Here is a 27,481-nt window from a genome sequence, read left to right as displayed (position 1 = left end):
GGTTGAGCTGTCAGATTGGGCCACTCTAGAAACTTAAGGGATGCATTGAAGCATCATTCCACCGCGCTCCGACTGAATCCATATCCCGGCTAAATAATCCGGACGCGGACTTCCAAGTTGCCATCAACCTCAACGTAAGCAAGGAGTCATCTCTGACACCTCCATGATCATTCCACTACTGGGTGAAGGCCTCCCCCGGCCGCTGCGAAGAGTCCGTGCCGACGATGAAACGCGTCCCGCTTCTTCGCCGACTCGGGGAGTGGGAGAGAGGAAAAAAAAAACTCCGAAGCTGACAGCCCGTAGCCACGGTAACGGGGAAACCAAACAGAAACCTGACACACCGCTGCGGCCGTGTACTTTTCCCGGGAAATTAAACGAGCCCCCTCCCCCCTCCCCAGCGGAAGCTGCCCATCAGCGAGACCCCCGACCGCTCGTCAGGGTCACGGTGATTCTTACCCAGTGCCCCCGCGCACCCCGGCCAGGGCGGAGTTTCGGTCGAGAGCGATGGGAAACGCAAGAACCACAGCCGGGGGGCCCTAACCCGAGTCCTCTAACCTACAATGGGAAAGAAAGATGTTGGATTAGTCACGCGCGCGATGTTCGCCGACTCGCGGAGACGGGGAGAGATTCAGTGAGTGGGAAACCACGGACGGGCTGGGGGGCATCCAGAACCGGTGCCAACAATTGCCCAAAGCTCTGCGGTCCTATATTTAGATTTTGGTCAACTCAACTCACGAGTGTTTAACACATCCCCATCCAGGATCGCCATAATTGGCTAATCTGTGTATCTTTGCCTTGAGAACTCCACCCAGACCATTCCATCGATTTCAATGAACGAGGAGACTGTCCTTTGAAAGCTTGTGATATGTAGTTTACTCAAATGAGGTCAAAATTACTGAAACATTTGACCTTTAGCTTGATATATTGACTTATCTGCACAAGTACTACTTATCCATTTTACCATTTACAATAACCAGGTGGTAATATGCTCCCATTTCAAATTCATACAATATAGGGTCCACTGTCCTTGCCAGCCTTCTCCACGTTGCCCTGTCCCCACGCTCTCCCTGTCTCCACGCTGCCCTGTCTCCACGCTGCCCTGTCTCCACGCTGCCCTGTCTCCACGCTGCTCTGTCTCCACGCTGCCCTGTCCCCACGCTCTCCCTGTCTCCACGCTGCCCCGTCTCCACGCTGCTCTGTCTCCACGCTGCCCCGTCTCCACGCTGCCCTGTCTCCACTCCCTCCCTGTCTCCATGCTCTCCCTGTCTCCACGCTCTCCCTGTCTCCACGCTGCCCTGTCTCCACGCTCTCCCTGTCTCCACGCTGCCCTGTCTCCACGCTGCCCCGTCCTGCGCCATCTCTCTTTCCGCTCCTCGTGCCACCGTGTCCGATCGCACTACATCGCCCCCCCCCCACCCCCTCTTCTTCTGTCTTCCTCTTGATCTCTGTCCTTCCACTTGCATCACTCGCCACCTTCTGACCCACACAGTATCCCTGTCGTCTCTCCACATGACCGAGCCACGCCCAGAGGCTTTTCTCTCTCTCATCTTCTCTGTGATTTCTACCACCTTGAGTCTTCCTCTCACTTCTTAATTTCTCACCCCCCCCCCCCGTGTCCTTCCTTGTCAAACCCAACATCCACCGCAGCATCCTCATCTCTGTGACTGCCGTAGCTCAGTCCTCCCTCTCTCCTTGTGCCCCAGCAGCACTCGGCCTCGTACAACATCAGCGGCCTCACCACCGTCTTGTACTATACACTACACTATACACTACACTATACACTACACACTTTTCCCTTCAAACAAACTGAGACCCTCTTATCGCACACCACACCAGTCATCTCTCGCCATTTCACCCATCCAGGATGGGGATGATAAGTATGTATATACATTTTACACTTAAGGAAGGCAGTGTTGTTTACGAATGTGCAGAATGTTTGTTATTTCCTTCCGTGCAGCCCTGAAAATGAATCGTAACAACAACAACAACAGTAGTAATACATGTGTAATAAAGGTCGTTGAGGCGACTTCTGGAATCCGTCTTTTATTCAACTTGTATTACAGCTTTCCTTCACACTGCTGACAGGCAGCGTGAGTGAGTGACAGGCAGCGTGAGAGGGACAGATAGAGAGACGCACCGCCACGTGGCAACCCGGAGCCCCGCTCCCGCGTGGCCCCCTTCCTCTGTTCGTTCCCGTTCTGACCACGTGCCGTTCGTCTCCACCCCTATTTAATACCCGGGTCACGTGGTACGTTTCCACCAATCATCATGACGAGTTGTGATACGTCAGTGAGCCGGATATATCCTCACATTACACATGGATGGCACATTTGGTATTCGTACCGTTGTAATGGCGGAAGGCGATGGCTGTGTCGCCCGCCGTCTCGTTTCGGCTTCACGTTTCGGGGCGATGGCGCTCGGCACGGCCTCCGTTTGCGTCGCGCCCGCCGTCTCGTTTCTCCCACCGTTCGCATTTTGCCGGTGCCGACGCCGGCCCTGTGGGGTCGGCGCCGGCTGCAGGGATCCGGCGAGAGGGAGACCGCCCTGCACCGGCTGCTCGGGAGCCTCGAGCGCTGCTACTACCTGCTGTGCTTCAACTTCTACCTGCACGAGCAGGTGTGGGTGTGTGACTCACCTGTGTGTATGTGTGTGTGTGAGAACTTACCTGTGTGTGTGTGTGTGCCGCTATAGGGGTATCTGTGTGTGTGTGTGTGACTCACCTGTGTGTGTGTGTGAGGACTTACCTGTGTGTGTGTGTGACTCACCTGTGTGTATGTGTGTGTGAGGACTCACCTGTGTGTGTGTGTGACTCACCTGTGTGTATGTGTGTGTGAGGACTCACCTGTGTGTGTGTGTGTGTGAGGACTTACCTGTGTGTGTGTGTGTGACTCACCTGTGTGTGTGTGTGAGGACTCACCTGTGTGTGTGTGTGTGACTCACCTGTGTGTATGTGTGTGTGTGAGGACTCACCTGTGTGTGTGACGCTATAGGGGTATCTGTGTGTGTGCCGCTATTGGGGTATCTGTGTGTGTGTGCTGCTACAGGGGTATCTGTGTGTGTGGCGCTAGAGGGGGTATCTCTGTGTGTGTGCCGCAATGGGGGTATCTGTGTGTGTGTGTGCCGCTATAGGGGTGTCTGTGTGTGTGTCGCTATAGGGGGTATCTATGTGTGTGTGTGTGCCGCTATAGGGGTGTCTGTGTGTGTGTGTGTGTTGCTATAGGGGGTATCTGTGTGTGTGGCGCTATAGGTGTGTGTGTGGCGCTATGGGGGTGTCTGTGTGTGTGCCGCTATAGGGGTATCTGTGTGTGTGCCGCTATTGGGGTATCTGTGTGTGTGTGCTGCTACAGGGGTATCTGTGTGTGTGGCGCTAGAGGGGGTATCTCTGTGTGTGTGCCGCAATGGGGGTATCTCTGTGTGTGTGTGCCGCTATAGGGGTGTCTGTGTGTGTGTCGCTATAGGGGGTATCTGTGTGTGTGTGTGCCGCTATAGGGGTGTCTGTGTGTGTGTTGCTATAGGGGGTATCTGTGTGTGTGGCGCTACAGGTGTGTGTGTGGCGCTATGGGAGTGTCTGTGTGTGTGCCGCTATAGGGGTATCTGTGTGTGTGCCGCTATGGGGGTATCTCTGTGTGTGTGCTGCTGTAGGGTATCTGTGTGTGTGGCGCTGCGCTCAGTTCAGGCTGGCCTTCTCGCTGCCATTCAGCGTGTGGATGCGCCGCCACCCCGAGCTGCTGAGGCTGCTGGCGCGCAGCGATGTGTCGGAGCTGTGGGCGCCCCCGGAGCTCATCACCGCCGGCACGCGCATTCTGGTCACTGCTCACACGCGCACACACACACGCACATTTACACACACACACACAGAAAAAAAAGATCCCCCCCTGTGTAGCCTTCACAGACTGTTGGGGCAAGTGCTGTTAGCGAGTAGCACCACCAGGGGGTGGGTGGCCAGCACCATGCCCGGCCGCCCTGTGTAACCCCCATTGGCGATGTTTACACACCGCACACCAGGTACTCATTTGAGGCTGAGTCTACCTAGGGGAGGCCCAGGTCCGTTTCAGATAATCATCACCGGTGTTGGCTGTGAGCAGGAATTCAACTCGGGTCACTGGGTTCATCCCTCACTATGCTAACCACTACCGCTCTTCATTCACATAACACACACACGCACACACGCCCTTGACACGGACAGATACCACGCCTGTGTTTGTATGTACGTGTATTGTCTGGCCATAGGCGCTCGCTAACAGAACTTGCCCCAACAGTCCGTAGAGGCTACACGGGGGATATTTGTTTTCTGTCCAGCCAGGTGGCTCAGCGGTAGAGCGAGCGGCTCGCAAATTGGAAGGTTGCGAGTTCCAAATCTTGGCCGGGAGCTGCCTCGGCCAATCATCCCTTGGACGGGTGGGGGGGGTAAGTCAATAAAATGAGCACCACTTTTTGCGGGGAAGTCAGCAGCGGTTGTCCAACGCAGGTGGCGGACGATCACGTCGACCTGGACGTGATGAGCTCCAAGCGTGAGATGCACGTCGCAAACTTCCGCCGCGTCCCCAAACTCCCGGTCTACGGCATGGCCCAGCCCAGCTCAGAGGTGCGCATGCGTGTGTGCGTGCGTGTATGCGTGTGTGCACGCGCATGTGCGTGCGTGTGCATGTGTTTGTGCATGTGTGTGTGCATTTGTGTGCATGCACGCATGTGTGCATGCGTGTGCATGTGTGTGTGCATGTGTGTGTGCACGCGCGTGTGTGTGCATGTACGTGTCCACGTGTGTATATGTGTGTGTGTGGCAGCAGTGCGACCCGAGCCCGATTCCCGCTCACGACTAATAACAGTGGCGAATATTTGAACCGGTCCTGGGCCTCCTTTAGTTTGAGTTCTTGGTAAATACCTGGTGCGGTGTGTAAACATCTGCACTGGGGAGACAAAGGTGGCCAGGAGCGGTGTTGACCACTCACCGCCTTGCGTGCCATGCCGGCCTTCATACGTGCTCGCGAACGGCACTTGCCCCAACAGTCTGTCAAGGCTACACAGGAGGACCTTTGTCATTGTCCTGTGCTTGCGTGGACGCGTGCGTGAGGTCGCCGTCAATGTCACAGTGTCTCTGAGTGGTGGTGGTGCGGTGCGGTGGTTTTCTGACCGTGCTGCTGATTTTGGGCACGGTGGCGATGTTTGGTAACGTTCGGTCTGGCCGCGTTGATGTTCAGCGATGTTTCTCGACGATGTTCGGCGTGAGCAGGGCCTGTCCCACGTGCTGAGCTACCTGACGGGGGAGCGGCGGGCCCACGGGGCCGTGGCGAGCGTGAACCTGCGCGGGGAGGTCGTGCTGGATGCCAGCGGGAACACCTACACGCCGCGCGAGCGCGCACAGCCGCACACAGCCATTGTGCTGCCCGCCGGCAACCCCGAGCAGATAGACGTGAGGAGAGCGGCGGACACGCACGCACGCACGCCGCACACACGGCCCACAAGCAAGCACCACACGCTCCGCACACACATGCACCACACGCGCGCTCGCATGCACCGCACACACACAAACACGGGTGCAACAAGATCGGCCCACGTGCAAGAGTGAGGTGGTGACATCAATCAGGGGATTGAACTCAGGCCCTCACAGTCGCTGGCTCAGCGCCCTAGAATGAGCCAAACGATGAATTCCTGATGTTCCCAATCGCGTGAAAACTAACGTCAGTGTCACCTCGAGTGTGCTGTCGGCCCACAGAAGCGTGCATCACAGAGCTACCTCTGAGTGCTGCTCATTGCTGGCTCACTCAGTAGGGGGCAGCGTTTGCCCGCTCGCCCCCAGCTACAGAATCACGTCCCATGACAGACACCCGATTTTTTTATTTGATTTTCAGAGCTGGAATTTTCACCAAATTAAGAGGAGCGGCAAATTCATTGGCATGGATTTTGGTTTTTATTGCAAGGCAATTGGTGACCGGGATGAATTCATCCCTCCAGACGAGGTCTCCTGGTGGAGACACCTGTGTCTGTCTGGTGCACGTGTGTATGTTGAACTTCTTTCGCACCGCACGTAGCCAACCATGTTATTCGGAGGTGCGGGGGAAGGACAACAAACTAAACACAACAAGCAGTTCTAAAGCAATTAGATTTCAAAAGAAATTAAACAAAGCCACTGCCAGGGCATTAGAGTGACTCCTTGTGCCTCGATGCGAGTCTGTAGGTCTCCATGTGGTTCTTGGGGTCTCACTGTGACTGTAGAGATGTCTATGTGAGTCTATGCATTTATGTGAGTCCTTGCATCACTAAGGAGGTCTGTGGGTTTATATGTGAGTCCTCGGGTCTCTGTGTGAGAAGCTACTCCCTGTTAATTCCAGAGTCTCGGTAAAATCCGCCTGCGTGCATTGCCACCTGAGATAGTTTACCAACTCGGAGTGGAGTTTGTAGCCTTCTCTTTACCCGGAGCCATCCAACACCGAGAACCACAACGGCAACAACTTCTCCTCCTCCTCCGCTCCAGTCTCACCGAGCGTCACGTCACCCACGGTGCCTCGCTGAACGTCACGTCACCCTATGGAGAGCGTCACCCGTTTTGTTGTTGTTGTTGTTTCCGCAGGAGGTGGAGCGGGAGCTCAAGGCGCGCGTGCTCGCGGCACCGGGCTGGCTGGAGGCGTGGCAGGACGACGAGAAGCAGGTGAAGGCGTTCCACGCGTGCGAGACTCCGGCCGGCGTGCACGCCGCGCTGCGCCGCTCGCTGCACCCGCAGCTGCGCTACCACCGGCTGCCCCTGCCCGACGGGGCGGCCCCCTCCGAGCAGGTGGGGCTCGCACGGTGTGGGGGTTTGCGGGCAGACGCCGGGCATGGTTGGAGGGGTGGCTGAGGAGTGACTGAGAAGTGACTGAGTAGTGACTGAGCGTGGCGCTCACGTGAGAAATGCGGTGGTTGTTGCCAAGGGGAAGATATTCCCCTCCGGTACCCAATTAGTGCGATCTTTGCAGAGACGAACAACAAATCTGACTCTTGCCTGATGATGCCGGTATTAATTACCCGCGAAACGTCGTACTCAGAGTGTAAATGTTGTGGATTTGCTCTCCAACACACCGGTGTGCTGTACTAGTATCGAATTGGCACGTTTCGTTTTCGTGCCAAACCTTACTAATTGGCTGTGTCGGGTGATGGCGACACATTTATATATTTATGCGATCTAACCCAAAAAAAAGCCTACGTGTTAAACGAACAATGCCTGCAGGCTGCGTGAAAGCGGGAGGCCTCGTGTGGTCACGGGTCGTATGGAATGAACTTTGGTTTAGCCAGTGGTGAAAGCTCTTTCGACAAGGAGAGCTCTTTCGACAAGGGTACCCTTGTCGACAGGAGGGATCTTGCTCACCGAAGTGAACGTGGAGCGATAACGTGAACAATTAAGAAAATAGAAATCGTAGAAGACAAACACGCGTTCACCGAATAAATTGAAAGCAAGGGCACGAGTGTTAAATGGGTGAAGCCGTATAAGAATAGGTTTTACCCTTTCTGGCAATAAAACAGTTGGGTTAATATGCTAAAACACCCAATAGAAACATTTTGCAAGCAATCCTGTCTGCATTAACCACACGTACTTGTGGTGAGCATGCAAACAAAACACACGCTCTGGTGGTACTTGATGCATTGTCCCTGAAACTGATTGGTCCACACCAGAGACAGCTTTCAGGGGGCCTAGACTCAAACAGTGTTAGACCAGAGGACGCCAAGGACAATGCCACTAACAGGACATTGAGAGCTCGGGGCGAGCAGCTACATCATGGGACCTTTCTTGCAATGTGAAGCCGTGCCCGCAGCGCATCGGTCTCACGTCTTTCGGACATCCACTTTCAAAGGAAGAGAAAGTGAATATTTCAACGAAAGTGAACGAGAGAGTGAATATTTAGAAAAAAAGTGACCGAGAAAGTGAATATTTCAAAGAAAGTGAATGAGAAAGTGAATATTGCAAATAAAGTGAACGAGAGAGTGAATATTTAAAGAAAGTGAACGAGAAGGTGAACATTTCAAATGAAGTGAATGAGAAAGTGATTCTCCGAAAGAGGAGAGACCGATGCAGTCGTGGGCACGGCTTCACCCATTTAACGCTCGTGCCCAGTTTTCATTTTCTATTTACTTCATTGTGAATGTTATCGCTCCCGTCATTTCCAAGAAAGGGAATCGTTTACGGAATCCACCAAATGGAATTCACGGACAAGCCAATTTTTTGTTCGTCCGTTCGTCGTTATTTTTTGTTTACCAAACCACCTTAAACGACGCGTGCCGGGCGCGCGCCCCCTCCTCCGCCTCTCCCCCCGGCCGCAGGACTTTGACCGCCTCCTCGACCTCTTCAAGGTGACCCTGGCGGAGGAGGCGAGCGCCGCGTTCCTCTTCAGCTGCCACAGCGGCGGCAGCCGCACCACCACCGCCATGGCCACAGCCGTGCTCTTCCTGTGGCACGTCAACGTGCGTGTGGGGGTACCCCCCCCCAAACCCCCCCCCTCTCTCTCCGGGGGCCGGATTCCCACTTGCTCGCGGGTTGCAATGGAAATACGAACGCGCAGAGCCCAGACGGATGTCACCAGCGTCAGAGGTCGCAATCGGGTACCCGATACCCGTACCCTACCCGATACACGGCTACCCGTACCCGGCCGGGTATTGACCCGTTGCTCGCTCCGATAGGCTCGCGACCGCTCTTCCCGGCTGCAACTGTGTCTCAAGACGCCGTGCGGCTGCAAGAGGACGGCTGTCTAGACCGTGCGAGTAGACGCGATACGGGAAGGGGGGAGGTCGGGGATATTCGGTCACGGCAGGGGACGTGCCTTGAGCCTAACCTCTGACAGGAGCAGGGAGTGAGCAGCGCAGACTGCTGCGGGGAAGGAGTGTCAGACAAGTAGGGGCAGCAGGAGCGCTCTGTTATTTTGGTACGAGCACACCATGTAAAAATACGGGACCCCGTGCGACACAAAGAGCAATGCAAACACAACCTCGCTTTATGTGTGGAGCATTGTGGGTAAAATCACTTATGCTGGTCTGCATGGGTCTCATTGTAATTGCAGTTGTGCATCTCTCCGTGTTCTTTATCATCTTCTTGCCACTGCTGCATCGGGGATTTAAATTCCGTTTGTAACTTGCTCATGTTCTCTGATCCACGCGTTCCTCCTTTTTGTCCCCGAGTGTCATTTCAAGCATGGGTCTGTCCGTGCCCTTTGCAGAGATGCAGTCTTATCAAGCAAGCTCGTTTGGCTTTTTAAAAGTGACTTCCGACACGAATGAGGAGGTGCTCATCGTCTATTTGCAGCCCTGAGCCAGTGGTGGAAAGTCCACTGTCCTACAGCGAGGGGCAAGTCTATCTGTAGGACAACCGCTGTTGACTGCCCCGCAAAGTGGTACACGTTTTATCGACCACCGGAGGGAGGGATGATGGGCAGGTCACGCACGGTGTGGTGACGGTGGCGACGATGTCTCCCCTCTCCCTGCCAGGGCTTCCCCGTGGACACGGAGGAGGAGATGGTCAGCGTCCCCGATGCCAAGTACACCAAGGGCGAGTTCGAGGTCAGTCCACGTCTCCCATCCGATATCATCATCATCATCAGCCGTGATCTATCCACTGCTGGACGTAGACGCCTTCTTGATCTGACCATGTGACGATGGTCATACCGAGGAGGCGTCCTGTTCTCAAGATCACCTGATGTCGTCCGCAAGAGTAGACCGTTGTGTGCCGGCGTCAGGGTCACGTGACATGATGACGACGACGAATAGGAGACGTGGACTGGTCACGTGACCCCCGACGCCACGCCGCTCCGCGTGCGTGCCGCGCTGCGGGCGCGCCACCGTCGGCGGGTGGAGATCCGCACGGATGGATTCTCCGCGACTCTGTGCCGCCAGGCGGTGCTGGAGCTGCTGCGGATGCTGCCGGACGGGCCGGAGATGAAGCGTGAGGTGGACGCGGCGCTGGACGCCGTGAGCGAGACGATGACGCCCATGCACTACCACCTGCGCGAGGTCATCTTCTGCACTTACCGCAAGGTGCCACAACCGTCGCAGCCACCGTGACCGCACGACAGCCACAAGCAACAACAACCACAACTAACTAAACTTTTTTACTTTACCAGGTAAGGCTCCACTGAGCTGTATTGATTTTTTTTAGAAGCGACCTGGCTATCACAGATGATAGCTCAACGAAGTGGCTTATCATCACGTGCAAATTTTTAGCAGCCAAATACTCTGAACGCGTGATGTTGATTCTAAATGCGGAGGGAAAAACCGGAGGGCCCGGAGAAAAATCCACGCGGGAAGATAGAACACGCAAATTCCAAATTTACAGCAGCAGGCGTCAAGGTCAAGATCGAACCCACTACCTCCTGTATACCAGGCGAGGTAGTTAACATCTCCTAGCCACCGTGACGCCCCTCACAACCACGGGCCCCGCCGCCGCAACCGTGACCACAACCGCCAACGTTGCCGTTTCTGCCGTCACGGCGGGGCCTTGGCCGCCATCTTATCCATCCTCCTCTGTTCTCCGCACTCCTCTTCAGTTCCACAAACGAGGCTTTCATTAGCTCCCTACCCCCTCACGTTCCCCTGGTCAGCGCCGGTTCGGTGACGAGGCCCGGTGCTGACGCTTCACCGGGGCATCAACACCGGGGGCACCGGGCCAGGCGGGGAGCCGATTGCTCATTAACGACATTAACCTCGCGCGGCGGCGCAGTAATCGTATAACCGAGGAGAACACCGGTTTAGTGAAACATTTACCGTGAGCCACTCGCGAAATCACCGCGAGTGACTCACGCTGTGTCGTGGACAGGAATCGCGCCTGGGTGGGTCGCGGCGTTGCGCGTTGCGTGGACCGGCGTGGTTGCCGCCGTGCGGTCCGTCGGCCGGAGGTTTTAACGATTGACATTGCATTGCGCACTAGAGCCATGGCCACGTGAACACAGAGTGGGTCCTCGCTGTACCCGGTGAACGCTTTTAACACCGGTCGCTCCGCGAGGTCGAACATTTTTCCCAGAATTTTTTTTACACTGCACGGTCGTCCGGGAAAACAGTCGGAGGGTCGAGGGTGGTCCGCCTCAGTGGGACGCGGCAGGGCGTGGAGCGATGGTGGGCGACGCCTTGAGAGAGCTGTAACGGAGTGGCAGCCGAGGAATGGAACGCGTCGAAGGGGAGGTTCGCCGAGGAGACGGAGTGATGAAATCGGCTCATGCGCAAGGAGCTTTGCTGATGAGTGTGGCAGTGGCTTGGGGAGGAGGTGTTCATCCAGCAGTAGATTGACCATGGCTGATGACGACAATGGTTTTATTGTAGGTACATTTAACAATATTATCTCCAGAAATTATTAACCCCAAGTGTTCTCCCTTCGCAATGCGGGGATAACGCTGCCGAGGCGAGTGAAAGATTTCCCCGTGAGTCACTCAGGGTGACGGTGGTTGGTCGGTGCGTGTGGCTACTTGCCTCGCCGCTGACGTGTGGGAGGGAACGTAACGGGGAGCTGCGAACGCCGCTGCTGCTGCCCTCACGTACAGAATCTCACCTGGCGAACGGCGACGGGGAACGGGGGGGAGGGGGGGGGGGGCGGATTCCGATGCGAGTGGGGGCCGCAGGTCCACACCGCACTCCGCTAAGACACTCCAGTCCTGCGCGACCGATCGTGGCCGAGTGCCGCCTGGCGGGTCGGCCCCGTGCTCTGGTGCCGGGCTCGGAGGCCGGCCATGCGGCGGCAGTGCAGCAGGTTGGCTCATGGACGTATCGTCATCGTCAGCCATCATCAATCCACTGCTGCACGAAGGCCGCCTCCTCGCGGTCTCGTGACGCGACAATCCGTGCCGCTCCCGCCCACGAGACGATCTCTCTACCGTCATCCCCTCGCGTGGTGCGGCTGCCTCCGGATCACTCTGGTGTCCCGCGACAACGCGATGATGCACGCCCAATGGGAACTGCCCAATTGGAACCCTCCCGAGAGCAAGAGTTTCGGGACTCTCATGCCCCCTTCCCACGAACCCACGGGGGAACGCGAAGCAGACAGATTCGTGAACGGGGAAGAGCGGGCCCCGGCATGGAGCACAACGACCGCTGGCCGTCACAGGCCGAGCCGGCACCGGCGGGGCCCGGGCGGCTCGCTCGCGGCGTCGGCTTCTTCGTCTCGGAGTGGCGCGCGGCGGGAGGTGAACGTGTCGCCCTGTTCGTGGGCACCGCTCGCTCCCCGGTCGTCTGTGCGAAGGTCATCCGGGTTTGACGATCAACCCTGCCCGATTGCGGCGTTTAGCGCGCACGCAGCACTTTACTCCGAGCTGCTCCTCGCTCGTCCAAGGGTCTGTGACTCGGCCGATTAGTTTAAGGTGGCGGTGAAGGCCTTTGGCGCCGTGTGGCTCTGAAAAAATTGGGACAAGAAACGAGCCAAGAGCTGCCCAGTGCTGCCCCGCACGGCTCGCGATTGCTTCCCTGCGTTGCATCAGGGGAGGCGGGGGAGGCTCTCCTCCACGAATAAATTACGTTGTTATTGCCATGATTACCGTGGGCGAATTGGCACGGCTTCTGACGGCCCACGGTCTCACCCGGGGCTGCTCGAGCGTCGCTAATGAGTGGCGCTTTCATTTGTTGATGGCGATCGATTTGCGTCAACGCTCAAAAGCAATTTGGCTGGGATTTTTTTTCTAAATTATTTTTTATTGTTTTTTTTCCATTCAGAAGTCTTTTATTGTATGAGCTCGGCCGGCTCATTTTCCCGCGCCTTCGGAAATTTGTTCACGCGATGGTCACGCCGACCCGCAGCGATTCCACATGGCGACGGCCAAGTGGGGCGCGTGGCTGAGGCGGCGCGACTATTCGCTTCTCCGTCATCCCCACGGTGCCGGCGCCGGGCGTCCCTCCCGGGGTCGCGGTGTGAAGTCTTCACTGCTCCTGGCGCGCCCATGCGCAGCGGCGGAGGAGCCCCGTGCGACCCCGTGTCTGGGGTTTGACGGAGGCGATGAGGAGCCGTCTCCACCGTCGTCTCGACCTTTGACCCCGTCTCGACCTTTGACCCCGGAGAGGGGACGGCACTTCGCTGCCGGACACTCGGCGTGCATCACTCGCTGGATGTTCGGCCGGGAGCGCCTTCTGGTCGGAGCCAGGCTCCCCTTGGCAACGGCTGACGCAGGCCCGACGCCGTAAAGCCCCGAGCGGTGCGCTGGGGGATCGTTACTTTTTATTGTGTGTGTTTATGAAAACATAGGCGAAAAGAAAACTTGTGAAATGAGAGACCGCTGCTTCAGCCTGACGTTTCACCTCCCGACGGGGGACGACCGTCACAATACCACTCCTCGTGAACGGCTCCCACAATCCCCTCCGCTGCCCAAGTGGTTTTGTTTCCATCTGCTCCCACATTGTTCCACGCGTAATTGCGGACGTTCCAAACCACCACTTCTCCCCCCACTTCCCCGCACCGCAACGCATCCCGCGTCGGGCCTGCGGGGTGGTGGGCCAGGCCCAGTCTCCGTGGTTACATCGCAGGGAAGAGTTGGGGGGGGGGGGACGGTAGAATCGGTGACTTTCCCGACGCCCCACGTTTGGCGACGCTGAAGCCGACGTGGGGAAGGCTCCGTGCAGTCTCAGAGCGCGCGGTGGTAGTGGTGGTGGCGGTGGCAGTGGTGGCGGTGGTGGTGGTGGCGGTGGTGGTGGTGGCTGAGCGGAACCCAGAAACGTCCGCAAATTGGAAAGCTTTTTAGACGGAGCCCGACGTGAATAATGAAACAGGTGAAAACGTTCAATGCATTTCCTCTGCTAAAAGTAAAAAAAGTAAGGCGTTGTCAGGGTCTCAAGGTAGTAGAGGGGGGGGGGGCAGGGGGGATCACCCGATTGACCCCCTTCCCTCCCCCGGATCCACCATTGGCATCAGCAGCACGTCCTGTATTTGTGTTTTTGGGGCCATCTAGATATTTATTTAGTCATTTCACTCGTTTGGGTTTTTTTTCCTAATTAAAATCGTGCTCGTGCCTTTCCTGCCGTGAGTCAAGCGGCCAGGACGAAACCTCCGACAGCTGGCGGTGCACCACCCCGTGTCAGAGAACGGCCCGTGGAAGATGACTTCACAGAAGTACTTCCGAAGAAGCCGCTCCCCGGGAGGGCGCGCCCCTCCACATGCCCTGCAGAGAGTGTCCATCGCGCGTCAATCAAACCGACATGTGCGATTCTCGGAGCTGGAATTCGGCCAAATTGCGAACGGAACCCAATTGAGAATTCGACGGGGTGGCTCGTGAAGTCGCTGGTGTGCGGGCTGAGCGAGTCGCCACGCTGGAGACCCTGCAGTTAACATCTCACCACGGTGGTGACATGTTAACTACCTCGCCTGGTATACAGGAGGTCGTAGGCTCGATCATGACCCTGATGCCTGTATATTTGGAGTTTGAATGTCTCTCTCCCCGTGGTCGAGTGTATTTTTCTCCGGGTCCTCCGGGTTTTCCCTCCACGTTTAGAAGCATGCATTTAGAGTATTTGGCTGCTATAAATTTCCACGTGATAATATACGCCACTTCGTTGAGCTATCATTTGTCGCCTGGTCGCTTCTGAGCAAGAGCTATATAGCAGCTCAATGGGCCTTACCTGGTAAAATAAAAACATTGTTTAAGTTTAGTTTAGTTTGGCGATGGGCGGCTGCAACCTAGATTCGAACCCTGGACCTGAGTGCCATGACTCCTGCTGCAGCCGACTTAAGGTTCAAATCTTCAATCCTCGAATAAAAGGAGTCCAGCGCACAGGAGGAGCAGGCAGAACTCACTACCAGATGCTCTCTTAAATTATGAATGATGCGATGAAAGATAAAGGTTGTGATGGTGGTGATGCGTACGGGTGAAGATGCGGTGATGGTGGAGATGGCAGTCATGGTGGTGGTGATGGCCGCGATGGTGATGGCGGTGACAGTGTTGATTGTGGTGGTAGCGATGAGAGTAACTGGAGTGGTGGTGCTGCTGTTGATGGTGGTGATGTCTGTGATTGGCGGTGATGGGGATGGTGGTGATGGTGATGACGGTGGTGATGTTGATGTCGGGGCCCAGGTGCGCATGGCCAAGACGGAGGAGGAGCGGGCGTCTCTGCGTCTGCGCAGCCTGCAGCGGCTGGAGCGCTACATCTACCTGATCCTCTACAACACCTACCTGCACCTGGAGAAGGGCTCGCACTGGGACCGGCCCTTCTCCCTCTGGATGAGCCAGGTGAGGCTTGACAAACGATGACGACGATGACGACGACGGGGATGATGGTGATCACGGCAATAATTAAGATGGTGATGATGACGACAATGACAGTGATGATGATGATGACGGTGAAGATGATTGTGACGCCGATTACAAGTGATGACGACAATGACAGTAATGATGATGATTACAACGCTAATGATGACAGTGATGATGGCGACAATGACAGCGATGATGATGAGGAAGACGACGACGATGATGACGGCGATGAGGATGACCACGGTGATGACGTCGGTGACGTCCCAGGTGGCCGCGCGCGCCGGGGTCTATGACCTGCTGGACCGGCTCGGCTTCGCAGAGTTCGAGGACCCCGAGTCGTCTCCGCTGTGCCGCCTGCGCCACCGCTGGCGCCACCGCTACCCACGCATGCTGCCGCCCCGCGGGGAGTTCAAGTGACGCGGCGTCCCGCGCGCAGCCACATCCCCGCCGCCGGGAGGCGTCGACGACTGCCCGCCGCGGGCCGAGCCGGGCGACGCGAGGGCGAGACCGCGCGGGCCGGCGGTGCCGGCAACGTCGACGGCCGCCGCTGCCACCGTGGCGAGGAAGAACGCGGTCTCTTGCCCAGCGTGTCCGCGGGTGATCGGGCCGAGCCGTTTGCGTGAGATGCGTTGACTGGTGGGACGCTCCGGGGTGAGTTGGCGTGGACCGCCCCGTGCCCAGCAGCGATTCCGAGGGTCGCTCTCGGGGCAGACACTTGGTAGCACTTTCCGCTTCCAAAAAAACGAGAGAGCGTGGCATCTGCACTCGAGCTGAGCGCGGCTCCGGTTCACCCGTCGAGCCGCTGCATGTTCACGTCTCTCCGGCAGCTCCGCTGCAGGCGAGCGGAGCCGACACGAGGTGACGGCGTTGGTGGGAACTCGCTCCCCTGCACTGCGTCGCCACGTACGCGTGACCCCTCCGTAACCTGCCCTCCTCCCCGGGACCCTTTTGTGACCTGAATTTAACCCCTGTGTACCCTGCCCGTATAATTGTTATGGCAGTGTTGCTTATGCGATGTTAGCTTCCGGTGTTGTTGTTTTCGTCCGTGATTTTGAGCGTTATTCCTCATGAATGATGTCCTCCTCGTTCTCGCGTTCCACTCCTACTGGCATCTACCAGCGCTCACGCAGGCTCCAGTATGTTTTGCTAAAAGAGTTTTCAAAGGTGACCGCGGCGACAATATATACAAATGTTCATTTTTGTCATTGACGGTGACGCAGAGCAGCCAGCGAGCGGCAAAAAGAGCCTTTGCGGTGATCGCGCTCGAGATGAGAACCGACGCCTTCCTTGGATCGACCGACGAGGTTACGGGAACTTGGGGAGAGAGACGACGATGGGTGACGACGGCAGATTTGCAACACGGGACACGTCCCACTGAGAGAGGGGCACGCCACCACTGTCATGCCACACGGGCAGCAACGGGCAGCGTCGGTGACCGGCTGCGGTGCCGTGGTCAGCACACTGGGCTTACGATTCCGTCTCACGGCACGGCAGCTTTTAAACAATGGGACCAGCTTCTCGAATCCTCCCTCTTCCTCCTCCTCCACCACCACCGCCTCTGTCCACCCGGGCTGCAGCGGAGACGGCTGCACCGCAGTTGGCCGATCGGCAGGTCACCGCCGCGCGCGGTGGGGGTACAGTGTGAGCGCCGCCACCTCTTGCAAGACGTCCGGACGGCGTCGAAGAGTGGGCCAGAAAATATTCTCTCGTGGGGACTCTCCCAGCAGGGGCACCTAGCGCGCACTTCTACTCTATGCTCCCTAGGAACCTGTGCGGAGGAGGCCTCAATCCAGCGGTGGACGGTTCCCGTGGCGGGAACGTGGCGAGGGAGCCGATGGGAGGGAATTCCACCCGCCGGGCAGCACGAGGGGAGGAGGCTGCGAGGGAGAGGCGGCGTCACGTCGTCCGTTGGAGTGGCCCTTGCCCTGCGGTGCCCATTGGGACGGCACGGGCGACCCGCTCGGGGAGACCCGCGCTGACGCTGGAGCTGCCGTTGCCCGGCGATGGTGTTTATTTGTTTTTCGCGTCCGCACGGCCGTGCCGCTTGTTACGTGTTCGTGTGCGCGCGTTCGCGTGCGTGCGTCCGTTTCCCACGCTGTCAACCCCGACGCCAGTGCCGGTCACCGTGGTCTCGCTCGGCACGTGGTGCTCAAGTTGTTGTTTACCGTGCGTTCGTGCGACATTGTCGGGACCGCGGTGAATTTCCCATGGGGCCGTCGCTCCGCAGGGCCCACGCGCACTCCACACGTCAAGGTCGGCGCCTCTCCCCCTCCCCCGCAAACCGGCGTGCGACCTCGGTCGCCACCGGCCCTGAGCCATTGGCGCCAATTCCACGTTCTTATGGCAGTCGCAATTCGATTGACTGCCGAGGGATCTGGGAGGAGCGTTTTTTGTCAGTCGCACAGCGGGGAACGCGCACGAGAGGACGTGCACCTTCGGAGATGGAGCGCTGAAAGTGTCGGGAGCAAGACGGATCGTCGTGTCGCGAGACCGTGAGAGATGGCGATGGCTTGGGGAGGCCTTTCGTCCAGCAGTGGATAGATCAGGACTGATGATCAATTTCTGCTTTTGTACATAAATAGAGAGAATGATGTGTGTACATATATATAAAAACATAATCTGTCATAATATATAGGCCGAAAACTAATAATGCGAACGTATAATTTACTTACGAATATACAGTATGTACGCAGTATTTCTACGCGTTTGAGCTTAAACTATATTTGAAGCACGACGTCTGATCACTGTGGGGCGTGGCGTGCTTGGCTTAGCCCGGGGGCCGGTCCCCAGTGCAGTTGCACCAGCTGCGCACGCGATGGTCGTGCCACTGCCGCCGCTCGTCGGAGTGATCCCCGCGTGTGCGACCAGGCCGAGCGCGTGTGAGTCGATGACCTCGTCGGCGCTCTGCTGCGCGATGGACCCGGCGACCAGAGTTGCTGATTTCCAGCCGCGGCGAACGTCGCTAGTGCGCAGAGCTGTTCCGGGGGTACACGGCGAATCGGAGTGACTGCCCCGGGCCCCGCGCTTTGGGGAGGGGGTGGGGTGCTTCAATGTCACAGCGTCGGCTGTTATACGTCCGGTTCAGATTGAAGGCATCGGGTGGCCCAACACGGTGTGTGAGTTGCCCCGGGCACCTGCACCGACACTTGTGGTGGTGGTGACACCTGCACCGACACTGGTGGTGGTGGTGACACCTGCACCGACACTGGTGGTGGTGGTGACACCTGCCCTGACCCTGGTGGTGGTGGTGGTGGTGACACCTGCACCGACTCTGGTGGTGGTGACACTTGGACCATTCCCCCGCTTCTCCCTCACTGACGCTCATTGAGCAGTGGATTTGGCAACACGGCAATTAAACATCCGTCTGACAAAGTGACGACGATGTTATGAATATTTTAAGAGGGATTAGAAAACTGAGGCCTCTCCTTTACTGGCCCTCACCGACCAGCGTGGTGAAGTATGGTCAAACAACCTACATGAGTGACATGACGTGGGGAGGCCTTCATCCAGCAGCGGAGCGACTTAGAACTGTGAATTTGATATTTTTTTTATTGAATGGGTACTTCTAGTGAAACATCACGCAATGTCACGTGCGTTACGAAAAAATAGCTCGTGGGCTTAGTGTGCTTGAAGCGAAATGCATTGCGTGAGCCAGCCCCAAACCTGACCCCAGTCGGGTCTCCAACCCAGACTCCGACTCTTCGGCGCACGCGTGCGTGTGTGTGTGCGCGTGTGTGTGTGTGCGCGCGCGTGTGTGTGCGTGTGTGTGTGCGTGCGTGTGTGTGCGAGCGTGTGTGTGTGCGTGCTGTGTGTGTGCGTGCTGTGTGCGTGCGTGCTGTGTATATATAAACGCGCCCGCGTGTGTACTTTGTGAAACACGTCCGTGTCACCTTCGATTCTGCGCGCGCGCGCGTTTCTCGTCGTGTTATCCAGCAGGGCCACGCTGGGTCTCATTTCAGGAGAGGCTCCCAAGGGGATAACACTGCGAGCTCTGCACAGATGGATTCAATCCACCTGCCGTGCCGCAACCTCCTGGTCACCTCACGCTCCAGTGGCTTATGGGAGTTTAAGAAATCTCTGCGTGATCCACCGACCCTTCAAAGCACCGGGTAACGGGCATGTGCCACTCCGCGCATTTCAGTTTCAGCCGGTTGCGCTTTTCGAGCGCCCGCGTGTGAGTTTTTATTTCTCAGTATCGAGCAGCCTCAACCCAGCTCAGCTTCCACGATCCGACGAGAACGGGCGCGTTCGGGGTCACATGGTCGAAGGCCGCGCCTCGACCTCGAGAGACAAAAACCGTCCACTCAGTGGGCCTGACCGCCTGAGCCGCTCCAACGTTTGAACATTTATTTACTGGGCATCTGTGAAAAAGAGCTTGAAATCTCATCGGATTCCTCCAGAATAAGTAAATGTTCTGATTCTGAACGCAGTCTGTGCAACTGATGCAACATTGATCCTCCAAAAAATTACATTCTTAAAAATCTATTTCTATTATGATTATTATTGTTGTTGTGAAGCAATTCGCCCAGCGTGGGTGCGATGACTATCCTGGCATCGAGGAATGGTTACATCGACCGTCGGGATGATGATGATGATGATGATACAACTTCCCAGTGCGGCTACACGAGCTGAAACTCAATGACCGGAAAAAAATGAAATCGGATTATGGGTTTTTGCTCGGCTTAGAAGTGACATCGTACAGACAATGTGAGGAGAAGCAAGCAGGCGGGGCCCTTTGACAATGCCGATTCTAAGTGGGACGCGCCGACGCGCGCTGTGAGGTTTGCCACGCTACACAGAGCAAGTAGCTAGCGACCCGTGACCCAGCAGCAACCATGATCTGTTCACTGCTGGATGCAGGCTTCTTTCATCCCGAATGGTCCCATGATGCCACGATCCATCTCACCCCTCCTTGCACGTAAGCTGATGTCATCGCTCCGTTATTTTCTCCTTCGGCTGCCGTTCCATCACCAGCCTCGTCCATCGGGTCATCGTCCCTACTGGCGATTGTCCTCCGTATGGGCTGACGCGTTTTGCTTCTTTGCTCGCTCCACAGACGTTGTTCCGTGTCGCCAAGTGGCCTCGTGTGTTTTTTTAGCCACGTGTGTCAGCTGGCAGCGTGCGCCGAATTAAAATCTTCCACTGCAAGGCCCCCCGCGCCGCCCATCGTGCACCGCCGCTTCCCATTAGCGCCCCCCCCCCCTCTTTCCCTCGTCCACCACGTCTGCTATTCCATTTTATTGATCACGACCCCTCCAGCTATCCTGGCTCTGGGTGCACACATTGTGTGCGCTGCGTTTGAACAATTATTTACAATTTTAAAAGAGATTACTTTGTGACGATGCCGCTGCTGCTGCGTCGGCAGCGGTGCACAAACAACAACAACTCAACGCGTTCATCAACAGCACTGTGACCTTGAAGGGAAAAAATATATATATAGTAGGCGACGTTGCAGGCATTGAACCTTCTTCAAGCACATAGCACTTTATGTTCCAGGCAATGGTTTTTCGTGGTACGCAAAATGTTATGGCCGATGAAGAAGGGTGATTGCCTGAAACGTCGCCTACATATCTTTTCCACGTTGAGGCCACACGCCACGGTACTTTTGACAAACGTGTCGGCGTGCTTTGTTTAGAAATGCGTGGCACGGGACTTTCGTTTCGCTCTTGAGTTCGACTTTAATTTCTTCTGTATCGATTTCAAGATTTCATCTGGAAAGTCCCCTGCAGGTGGAGAATCTCATCCGCAAGGACGTCGTTCCGCGTGTATGGCAAACCTGTTACGACAAAGATCCCCCAGATAGCCTCAAGAGATTGTTGGGGCAAGTGCTGTTAGCGAGCAGCACCTATGAAGGCCGGGACGACACACGACGGGGTAGGTGACCAACACCACGCCTGGCCGCCTTTGTCTCCCCAGTGGCGATGTTTACACATCGCACCAAGTACTCATTTGAGGCTGAGTCGACCTAGGGGAGGCCCACGACCGGTTCAGATAATCACCACCGGTGTTAGCCGTGAGCGGGAATCGAACTCGGTTCGCCGGGTTCGTAGCACGGCGCTCTAACCGCTACGCCGCCGCTCCTCGTCTGTAACGGTCACGGGCACACGCAGGAGCACGCGCGAGAACGACCCCACGCTCCACGCGGGGCACGGTCTCCCGCCCACCTTACTGCGCCGCCGCTGCACTGAACCTGTGTCGGCAGGCCGCTCCACGCGAGACGGACGCAGAGCGCCGGGACGCACCTGCGCTGATGCTCAGCAGCCGCACCTGGAGCGGTCGTAGCCGTCCCCCGCCAGCACGCGGGGGCTGTTGTTGCCCGCACGTCGAACGCAAGGCCGGATTTTGGGGGTTTATGGGTTTCGGGCGATGTGATTGGCGCACGCCAGGCACCGTGTGGTGCCGCCACCGCCGCTGGAAGCGGATCGCGGATGAAATGTTACTTGTATAAATAAATATATAACTTGTAATTTTATTTTCCCTTCTCTCGACACTCGACGTATTTTGGTATCGGATCGAGCCGTGCTGGAGATTCGGGAGACACGTTTTTTTGTTAATGCAAAATGTCATAAATGCAAAAGACATAAAATGTAAATGGAACGAACATAGCGTTTTGCTTTATTCTCGGGAATTTAGCATCCTGGGGAGTCCTGCAACGTCGCCAATTCAAGGATGGGCTTCCAAGAGAGCCCTGGCTCGATTAAATTCATCAGCCCTGGCAGAAAAAAAGGGAGCGAGAGAGATTGCGAGTTGCGGTGGCAGTGGTCGCGGTGACCGCTTGACCTCGTCCTTGACGCGTCGGTGAAGTTGTGGAGCGGTTCGCGTCCTCGCGTCGTCATCGCCCAGAGAGGAAGCATCTAGGCCAAAGGACTCCGAGTTAAAATCATAAACAGAGTAAGAGTGCAGACGCAAAGGACACCGTAGTAACCACAAGTACAGAACGAAATGGAACGCAGTAGTCAACACTAAGCACACGGTTGCAATGTTTTAACGTGGGATTCGAGCGATGGTAAAAAAAAAAGTAATTCGGTGCAGACATATAGGCTTTCACAACATTCCAAACACATTCGCACTGTCCGGAGGATTGCGCAACGACCTGCCCGCCCGACATCCCAGCGAATTTCAGTCCGAAGGAAAAGCAACGCGATTCAACATTTTTCATAGTCATCCGTGTCGGAACGCCTCGGCTGCGGTTCACGCGCTGCCCTTTGAATTCAGACACCCGAGTTTGAGTCCTGGCCATGACCAACATGAGTGGTGAGTGGCGTCTGAGTCGGTCCTTGACGCTCCAACCTCACCAACCCGCACTGACCAGCGTGGTGAAGTATGCTCAAACAAACCCCTTGACTGACATGGGATGGGGATTCATCAATGGCTGTAAATCCGTGTTTTTTATTGAAGTTCCAAAAATAAAATGCGGTTCGACTCCCCGCTCAAATGAGGTTGGGTGGTACTCATCTCCGTAGCCGGGCGTGGATATTCCACATTCATATGGCGGGAAAGAAGTTAGAATGCAGATCCAGAAGGTCACAATGCCATCCTGTTTGTCGTCCCGATGATGTTTGACGGAGTCTCAATGAGACTTCGCGGACCTAGTTGTTCTTCCCCCTCACCGGCAAGCTGAGAAAATAACGCTTTGGCGCATCGCTACCCGCTTGTACGCAGGACAATTCAATTAATTTGGTTTCGTCGGGTGGTGGAGGGCCTTGACGACACAAATTGGGTCAGACCAAACAACAATTATGAATCACCGTGTTTGACCGTGACACTCTACGTGTAAATTAATGCACTTTGGGACACATTACAAAATGTTTATATTCAGTTGTAGATGTAATTCATTCTGCATCCGTAGAATTATGAAACACGATGGCTCATGTTTTTCACTCTTGGCTCAGTCACGTGGACGAGATTTTCTTCCGCGAGACGTGGCAGAGTTCATCCGCCGCGGCCCATCCCAGCGCTGCCAAGCCACATCTATTTGTGCATCACAGAATGCCAAACATTTGGGACAGAAAGTCATTTTTATTTATTATTATTCATTATTATTGCTCCGTTTGTTTACCCAGGAAATCCTCACCGAGTGTCAGGACTCATTTTCGGGAGGATCCTGCCACGTCTTGGCAGTAAAGGGGGAGGGAGGGCGTGATGTCGCTGCTGTGTGTGATCTCAATTAAATCATTTGCGGGCAAGTTTTGGGCATTGGGTGGTTTTGGGCAAAACCAGCTATGGGAGGAGACCGGAGAACCCGGAGGAAACCTCGCGCAGAACGGGGGGGGGGGGGGACAACGAACAGAGACGTGTGCGTGTGGCACACGAGTGCGCTGTTTCATCCAGAGTGCCAAACGTGGCTTTGCAACTGCGTACGGCGGAAATTGTCACATGTTGTTGTCATTGCTCGAGATTGGGTTTTGTGTTTTTTTTCTTCCCTCTGGCAAAACACAAACCACGCGTTGTTGCGAGCAGTAATATCGGGTTAAGGGGTGACTCGTTCTCCGAGGCAGCAGGGCCACGTTTTAGACGAGTGGATTTGTAATTTGATTTCTGCATATGTCGATTGCCGATGGAGACGTTAGATTCGGGAGGGAATGTTTGTAACCGTCCTTTTATGCAGTTGCAGCGCTGCGGGTAGTGGTGGGGGGGGGGGATAGGACAGAAAATCGTTTGAATAAAAATGTGTGGAACATCAATAAAACCACAGCACAGCTTGTGCTCAAATTCTCAAAAGATAAAGTCCAATTATTCGGGAAGGAAAAAAAATCTGCTGCTTTCAATTTTCGATCTTGGCTCCACTTTTTTTTTCTTCTTGAATTAAAAAAAATCACCAAACCGGCGCAACTATTTTCAGAGCGAGCCGGCGGCGGATGTGTGTACACGTGCGCAAACAAACAAACGCGCACCCATCAGACTTTGTAAAACAAGCTATTGTCATGTTTGCTTCACCGTAGCTTCGGGCCTCGCTTGGCACGGGCGTCAGCCGCGTTGAGTTGGAGCAGTAAAAGCCGTTCTAGGGAGCACCGCGGACAGCTGCCCACGGGAGAGCACCAAACTCCGTCAGCCATCATCAGGCAGCTCGCCGCAAATCCCACATCCAACCATCGGGAACCTCGCTGCTTCCCACCCACCCCTCCCCCCGCTCAAGGAGCGAGCTGAGCTGCCGAGCATCGTATCCGAACCGGCCAGGCTTAGGTTTTTTCGGTAAAGTCACGTAGGTAAAAAATTAAAATTAATAAAAGTAAAATAAAATAAAAATCACGACGTTTCGGAGGCAACACAAGCTTCCGTCTTCAGGTGGAACCATCACAGCACGCTTGCTGTATCAAGTAAATGAGAAATTCCAAGAGATACTACTACTACCCCGTATATATACGGGGTAGTAGTAGTTCCACCTGAAGACGGAAGCTTCCAAAACGTCGTGATTTTTATTTTATTTTTATTTTATTTTACTTTTATTAATTTTAATTTTTTACCTACGTGACTTTACCTAAAAAACTCTACGAATATGAATCCTTGCAGTCACGAAAGCTTCACATCTCAAATCACCATTTTGCACGAACGGAAAATCAAAGGAATCGTCTAGAAGCCACTGCGGCGCGCCCCGCGTCGTGAGCTGCGAGCGGCCTCTCCGAGGGCGCCGCTCCACCTGCTCTGACGCCAGCAGCTGGATTCGCGGCTCAGTTCACGCCCATATTAGAGAAGGAAGAGGAGGCCAAGGTGATTTCGCCAAAGTCTTTGAGGCGCCTCCCCGGCACTGAGTGGGCACCGTCGTCATCTTCGCTCAGCAGCTTGTGGTGATCACCGGATCCCCTGGCGCAGTCGGAGAGCGAGGTTTGGTACTCGCCGCTTCGTAGTCAGCGGTCCATTGGTCTGGAACTCACCTACCCCCTAACTCACCTACTCACCCTCTCACTCACCTACTCACCCTCTCACTCACCTACTCACCCTCTCACTCACCTACTCAGCCTCTCACTCACCTACTCACCCACTCACTCACCTACTCACCCACTCACTCACCTGCTCACCCTCTCACTCACCTACTCACCCTCTCACTCACCTACTCACCCTCTCACTCACCTACTCACCCTCTCACTCACCTACTCACCCTCTCACTCACCTACTCAGCCTCTCACTCACCTACTCACCCTCTAACTCACCTACTCACCCTCTCACTCACCTACTCACCCTCTCACTCACCTACTCAGCCTCTCACTCACCTACTCAGCGGTTCATAGGCCTGGAACTCACCTACCCTCTCACTCACCTACTCACCCTCTCACTCACCTACTCAGCGGTTCATCTGCCTGGAACTCACCTACCCTCTCACTCACCTACTCACCATCTCACTCACTCACTCAACGGTCCATCATTCTGATACTCACCGACTCTCTCACCCACCGACTCACCCATCCACTCACATACTCAGCGTTCCATCAGTCTGCAACTCACCAACCCTCTCGCTCACCGACTCACCCACCTAACGGTCCATAATCCTGGAACTCACCGACTCTCTCACCCACCTACAGACATTTAACCAGTTCAGTAGAACATGCAAGGCAGAAGTGTTTAATAGAGCTTACGGTGCACGAATATTGTGCACTCGTGATAACCTAGGGTACAAGAGTTCCGCTTTATAAATGTACGTACCTACTTGCCGGGGTCACAACCGAAAGAGGGCACCCCCCCCCCCCGCACCTCCTGTAGATGTAACCTCATCGGTCCTCGCTGTGAAATCTCCCCATCAAAATAAACACAACTGATATATAACGATGTGTTTTTTTTATCATTTGTTTATCTATCTATCTATCCAGGAAAGCCTCACTGATGTTCAAGACAGATGTGCCCATTGGAATTTGACGTCACGTGGCTTCGTACGGGAGAATGAAGAGGAATCCGCCCCCGCATACAAGGGGGGGGGGGCGGGGGTCGGAGGGGGTGACCGTCAAAGATCCGCAACAGACTCGAGAATCCGTTTTGCTGTGCCGTGGGGATCTTCTGGCCCACGTCACAGCACCAAGACTACAAACAACCGGCTGCTATTCCTAGGCAGCGTCCCATCCGGTGCCTGAGCAGTGTTGTCCTGCTCGGGCTGAGACTGGCGTCACGTCGCGACCACGAAGCGTCGACGCGGATCTCTCACGCGGACCCCGGGGCCAGCTACCTCGCAGGGTAAAGTTGGCCGCAGGCAACGCTAGTGACCTAATAACACATTCCTCCTGCGGAGGGAGCTGGTAGGAACGTTGGGTTGCTCGGTCAATGGCCAGGGTCAACGGCGGCGTGGTGTATTCCGCAAATATGCCCGACTGTGAGGGCGGGCACAAGCCGGCGTGAGTAGGTTAAACGTTGAGTTTTTTAAGGGCACCACGGAGTGACCAGCCCCTCTCCACCCAGCCCCTCCCCACCCTCTCCTCTCCACCCAGCCCCACCCCTCCCATTTTTGGATGCATGACGGACGGACACAATAATCCCCTGTGGGCTGGTGGAACCAGGAGGTTCCTACCAGTAAAAGGCCTTATTTTATGGTGTCATTTTCAGCTGGGGGGGGGGGGTGTGGGGAGAGATTCATTGATAAATATTATTGCACGTCACGCGCGTATACTTACGCTGCTTGATTTCGGCAATTTTTCTCGAGTCAAAACATTTCTGCATGGACCGTTGTCTTAGCTGTGGTTTTAGATATTTAGATATTTCTTGGCTCCAAAAAAAGCGTCCGAGGTTGCCCTCTTCAAGAGTGGACGCATCGAAGAAAGCGCTCGTCAGCCACTACGCCGCATTCGACATGACCCTCAAGCAGCAACACCGCGGGAGGTTTCGCGAGCCCCGGACAGACACAAACACACATTTTTTTCCGCTCTTTCGGCGGCGTGCCCGCATCACAATTTCCAAACTTTTAAAACTCCAGCAGCAGCAGCAGCAACACCCGGCGCAAGTGCGGCTCTCCACCGTCAAACATACCTGTCCTCTGGTCATCTCCTCGGCGTTGTTTACCAAAGAAAAAAAGAGGGGTGGGGGAGGAAGTAAATTGAATTTGACATCTTCACGCATACCTCTCCGCCCGGTGTACCTGGGAGAGGAGGGATGTTTGGCATTCCCCGTGTGACACCGCTTCCCGCGCCAGTCCCGTGTCTGGGACCTTTTGTTGATTTTGGCCTCTGCTGAGACAATTAAAATCCTGCGCTGGTGGTGCCGTGGGGATTGCGGCGGGAGTGGGGGGGGCTGGGCCCTGCTGTTCAGGATCTGGGCCGGGTTCCCGCGACCCCGTGTGAAAGAAACGATTTCAGGTGTTGCATGCACGTATGTATGTATGTTCAACTTCT

The 27,481-nt window shown here is 55.6% G+C and overlaps 1 protein-coding gene across 1 annotated transcript in view; it reads left to right on the top strand.

Moving 5' to 3' along the window:
- The window catches only part of LOC144732008 (paladin-like), a 33,382-nt gene extending 11,608 nt beyond the window's left edge, over positions 1–21,774 (top strand). The window contains 12 exon segments of the mRNA XM_078613189.1: positions 2,521–2,616; positions 3,672–3,806; positions 4,469–4,585; positions 5,231–5,410; positions 6,569–6,769; positions 8,290–8,430; positions 9,448–9,519; positions 9,853–9,993; positions 14,997–15,152; positions 15,493–15,595; positions 15,598–15,666; positions 15,669–21,774. Coding sequence (XP_078469315.1) covers positions 2,521–2,616; positions 3,672–3,806; positions 4,469–4,585; positions 5,231–5,410; positions 6,569–6,769; positions 8,290–8,430; positions 9,448–9,519; positions 9,853–9,993; positions 14,997–15,152; positions 15,493–15,595; positions 15,598–15,666; positions 15,669–15,796 — 1,539 coding nt within the window. The 3' untranslated portion in view covers positions 15,797–21,774.
- Positions 21,775–27,481: the final 5,707 nt, after the last annotated feature.

The sequence above is a fragment of the Lampetra planeri genome, chromosome 41 (assembly GCF_965212315.1).
Source record: "Lampetra planeri chromosome 41, kcLamPlan1.2.h2, whole genome shotgun sequence".
NCBI classification, from domain to species: Eukaryota; Metazoa; Chordata; class Hyperoartia; order Petromyzontiformes; family Petromyzontidae; genus Lampetra; species Lampetra planeri.
This window is presented reverse-complemented; position numbering and strand designations above follow the sequence as displayed.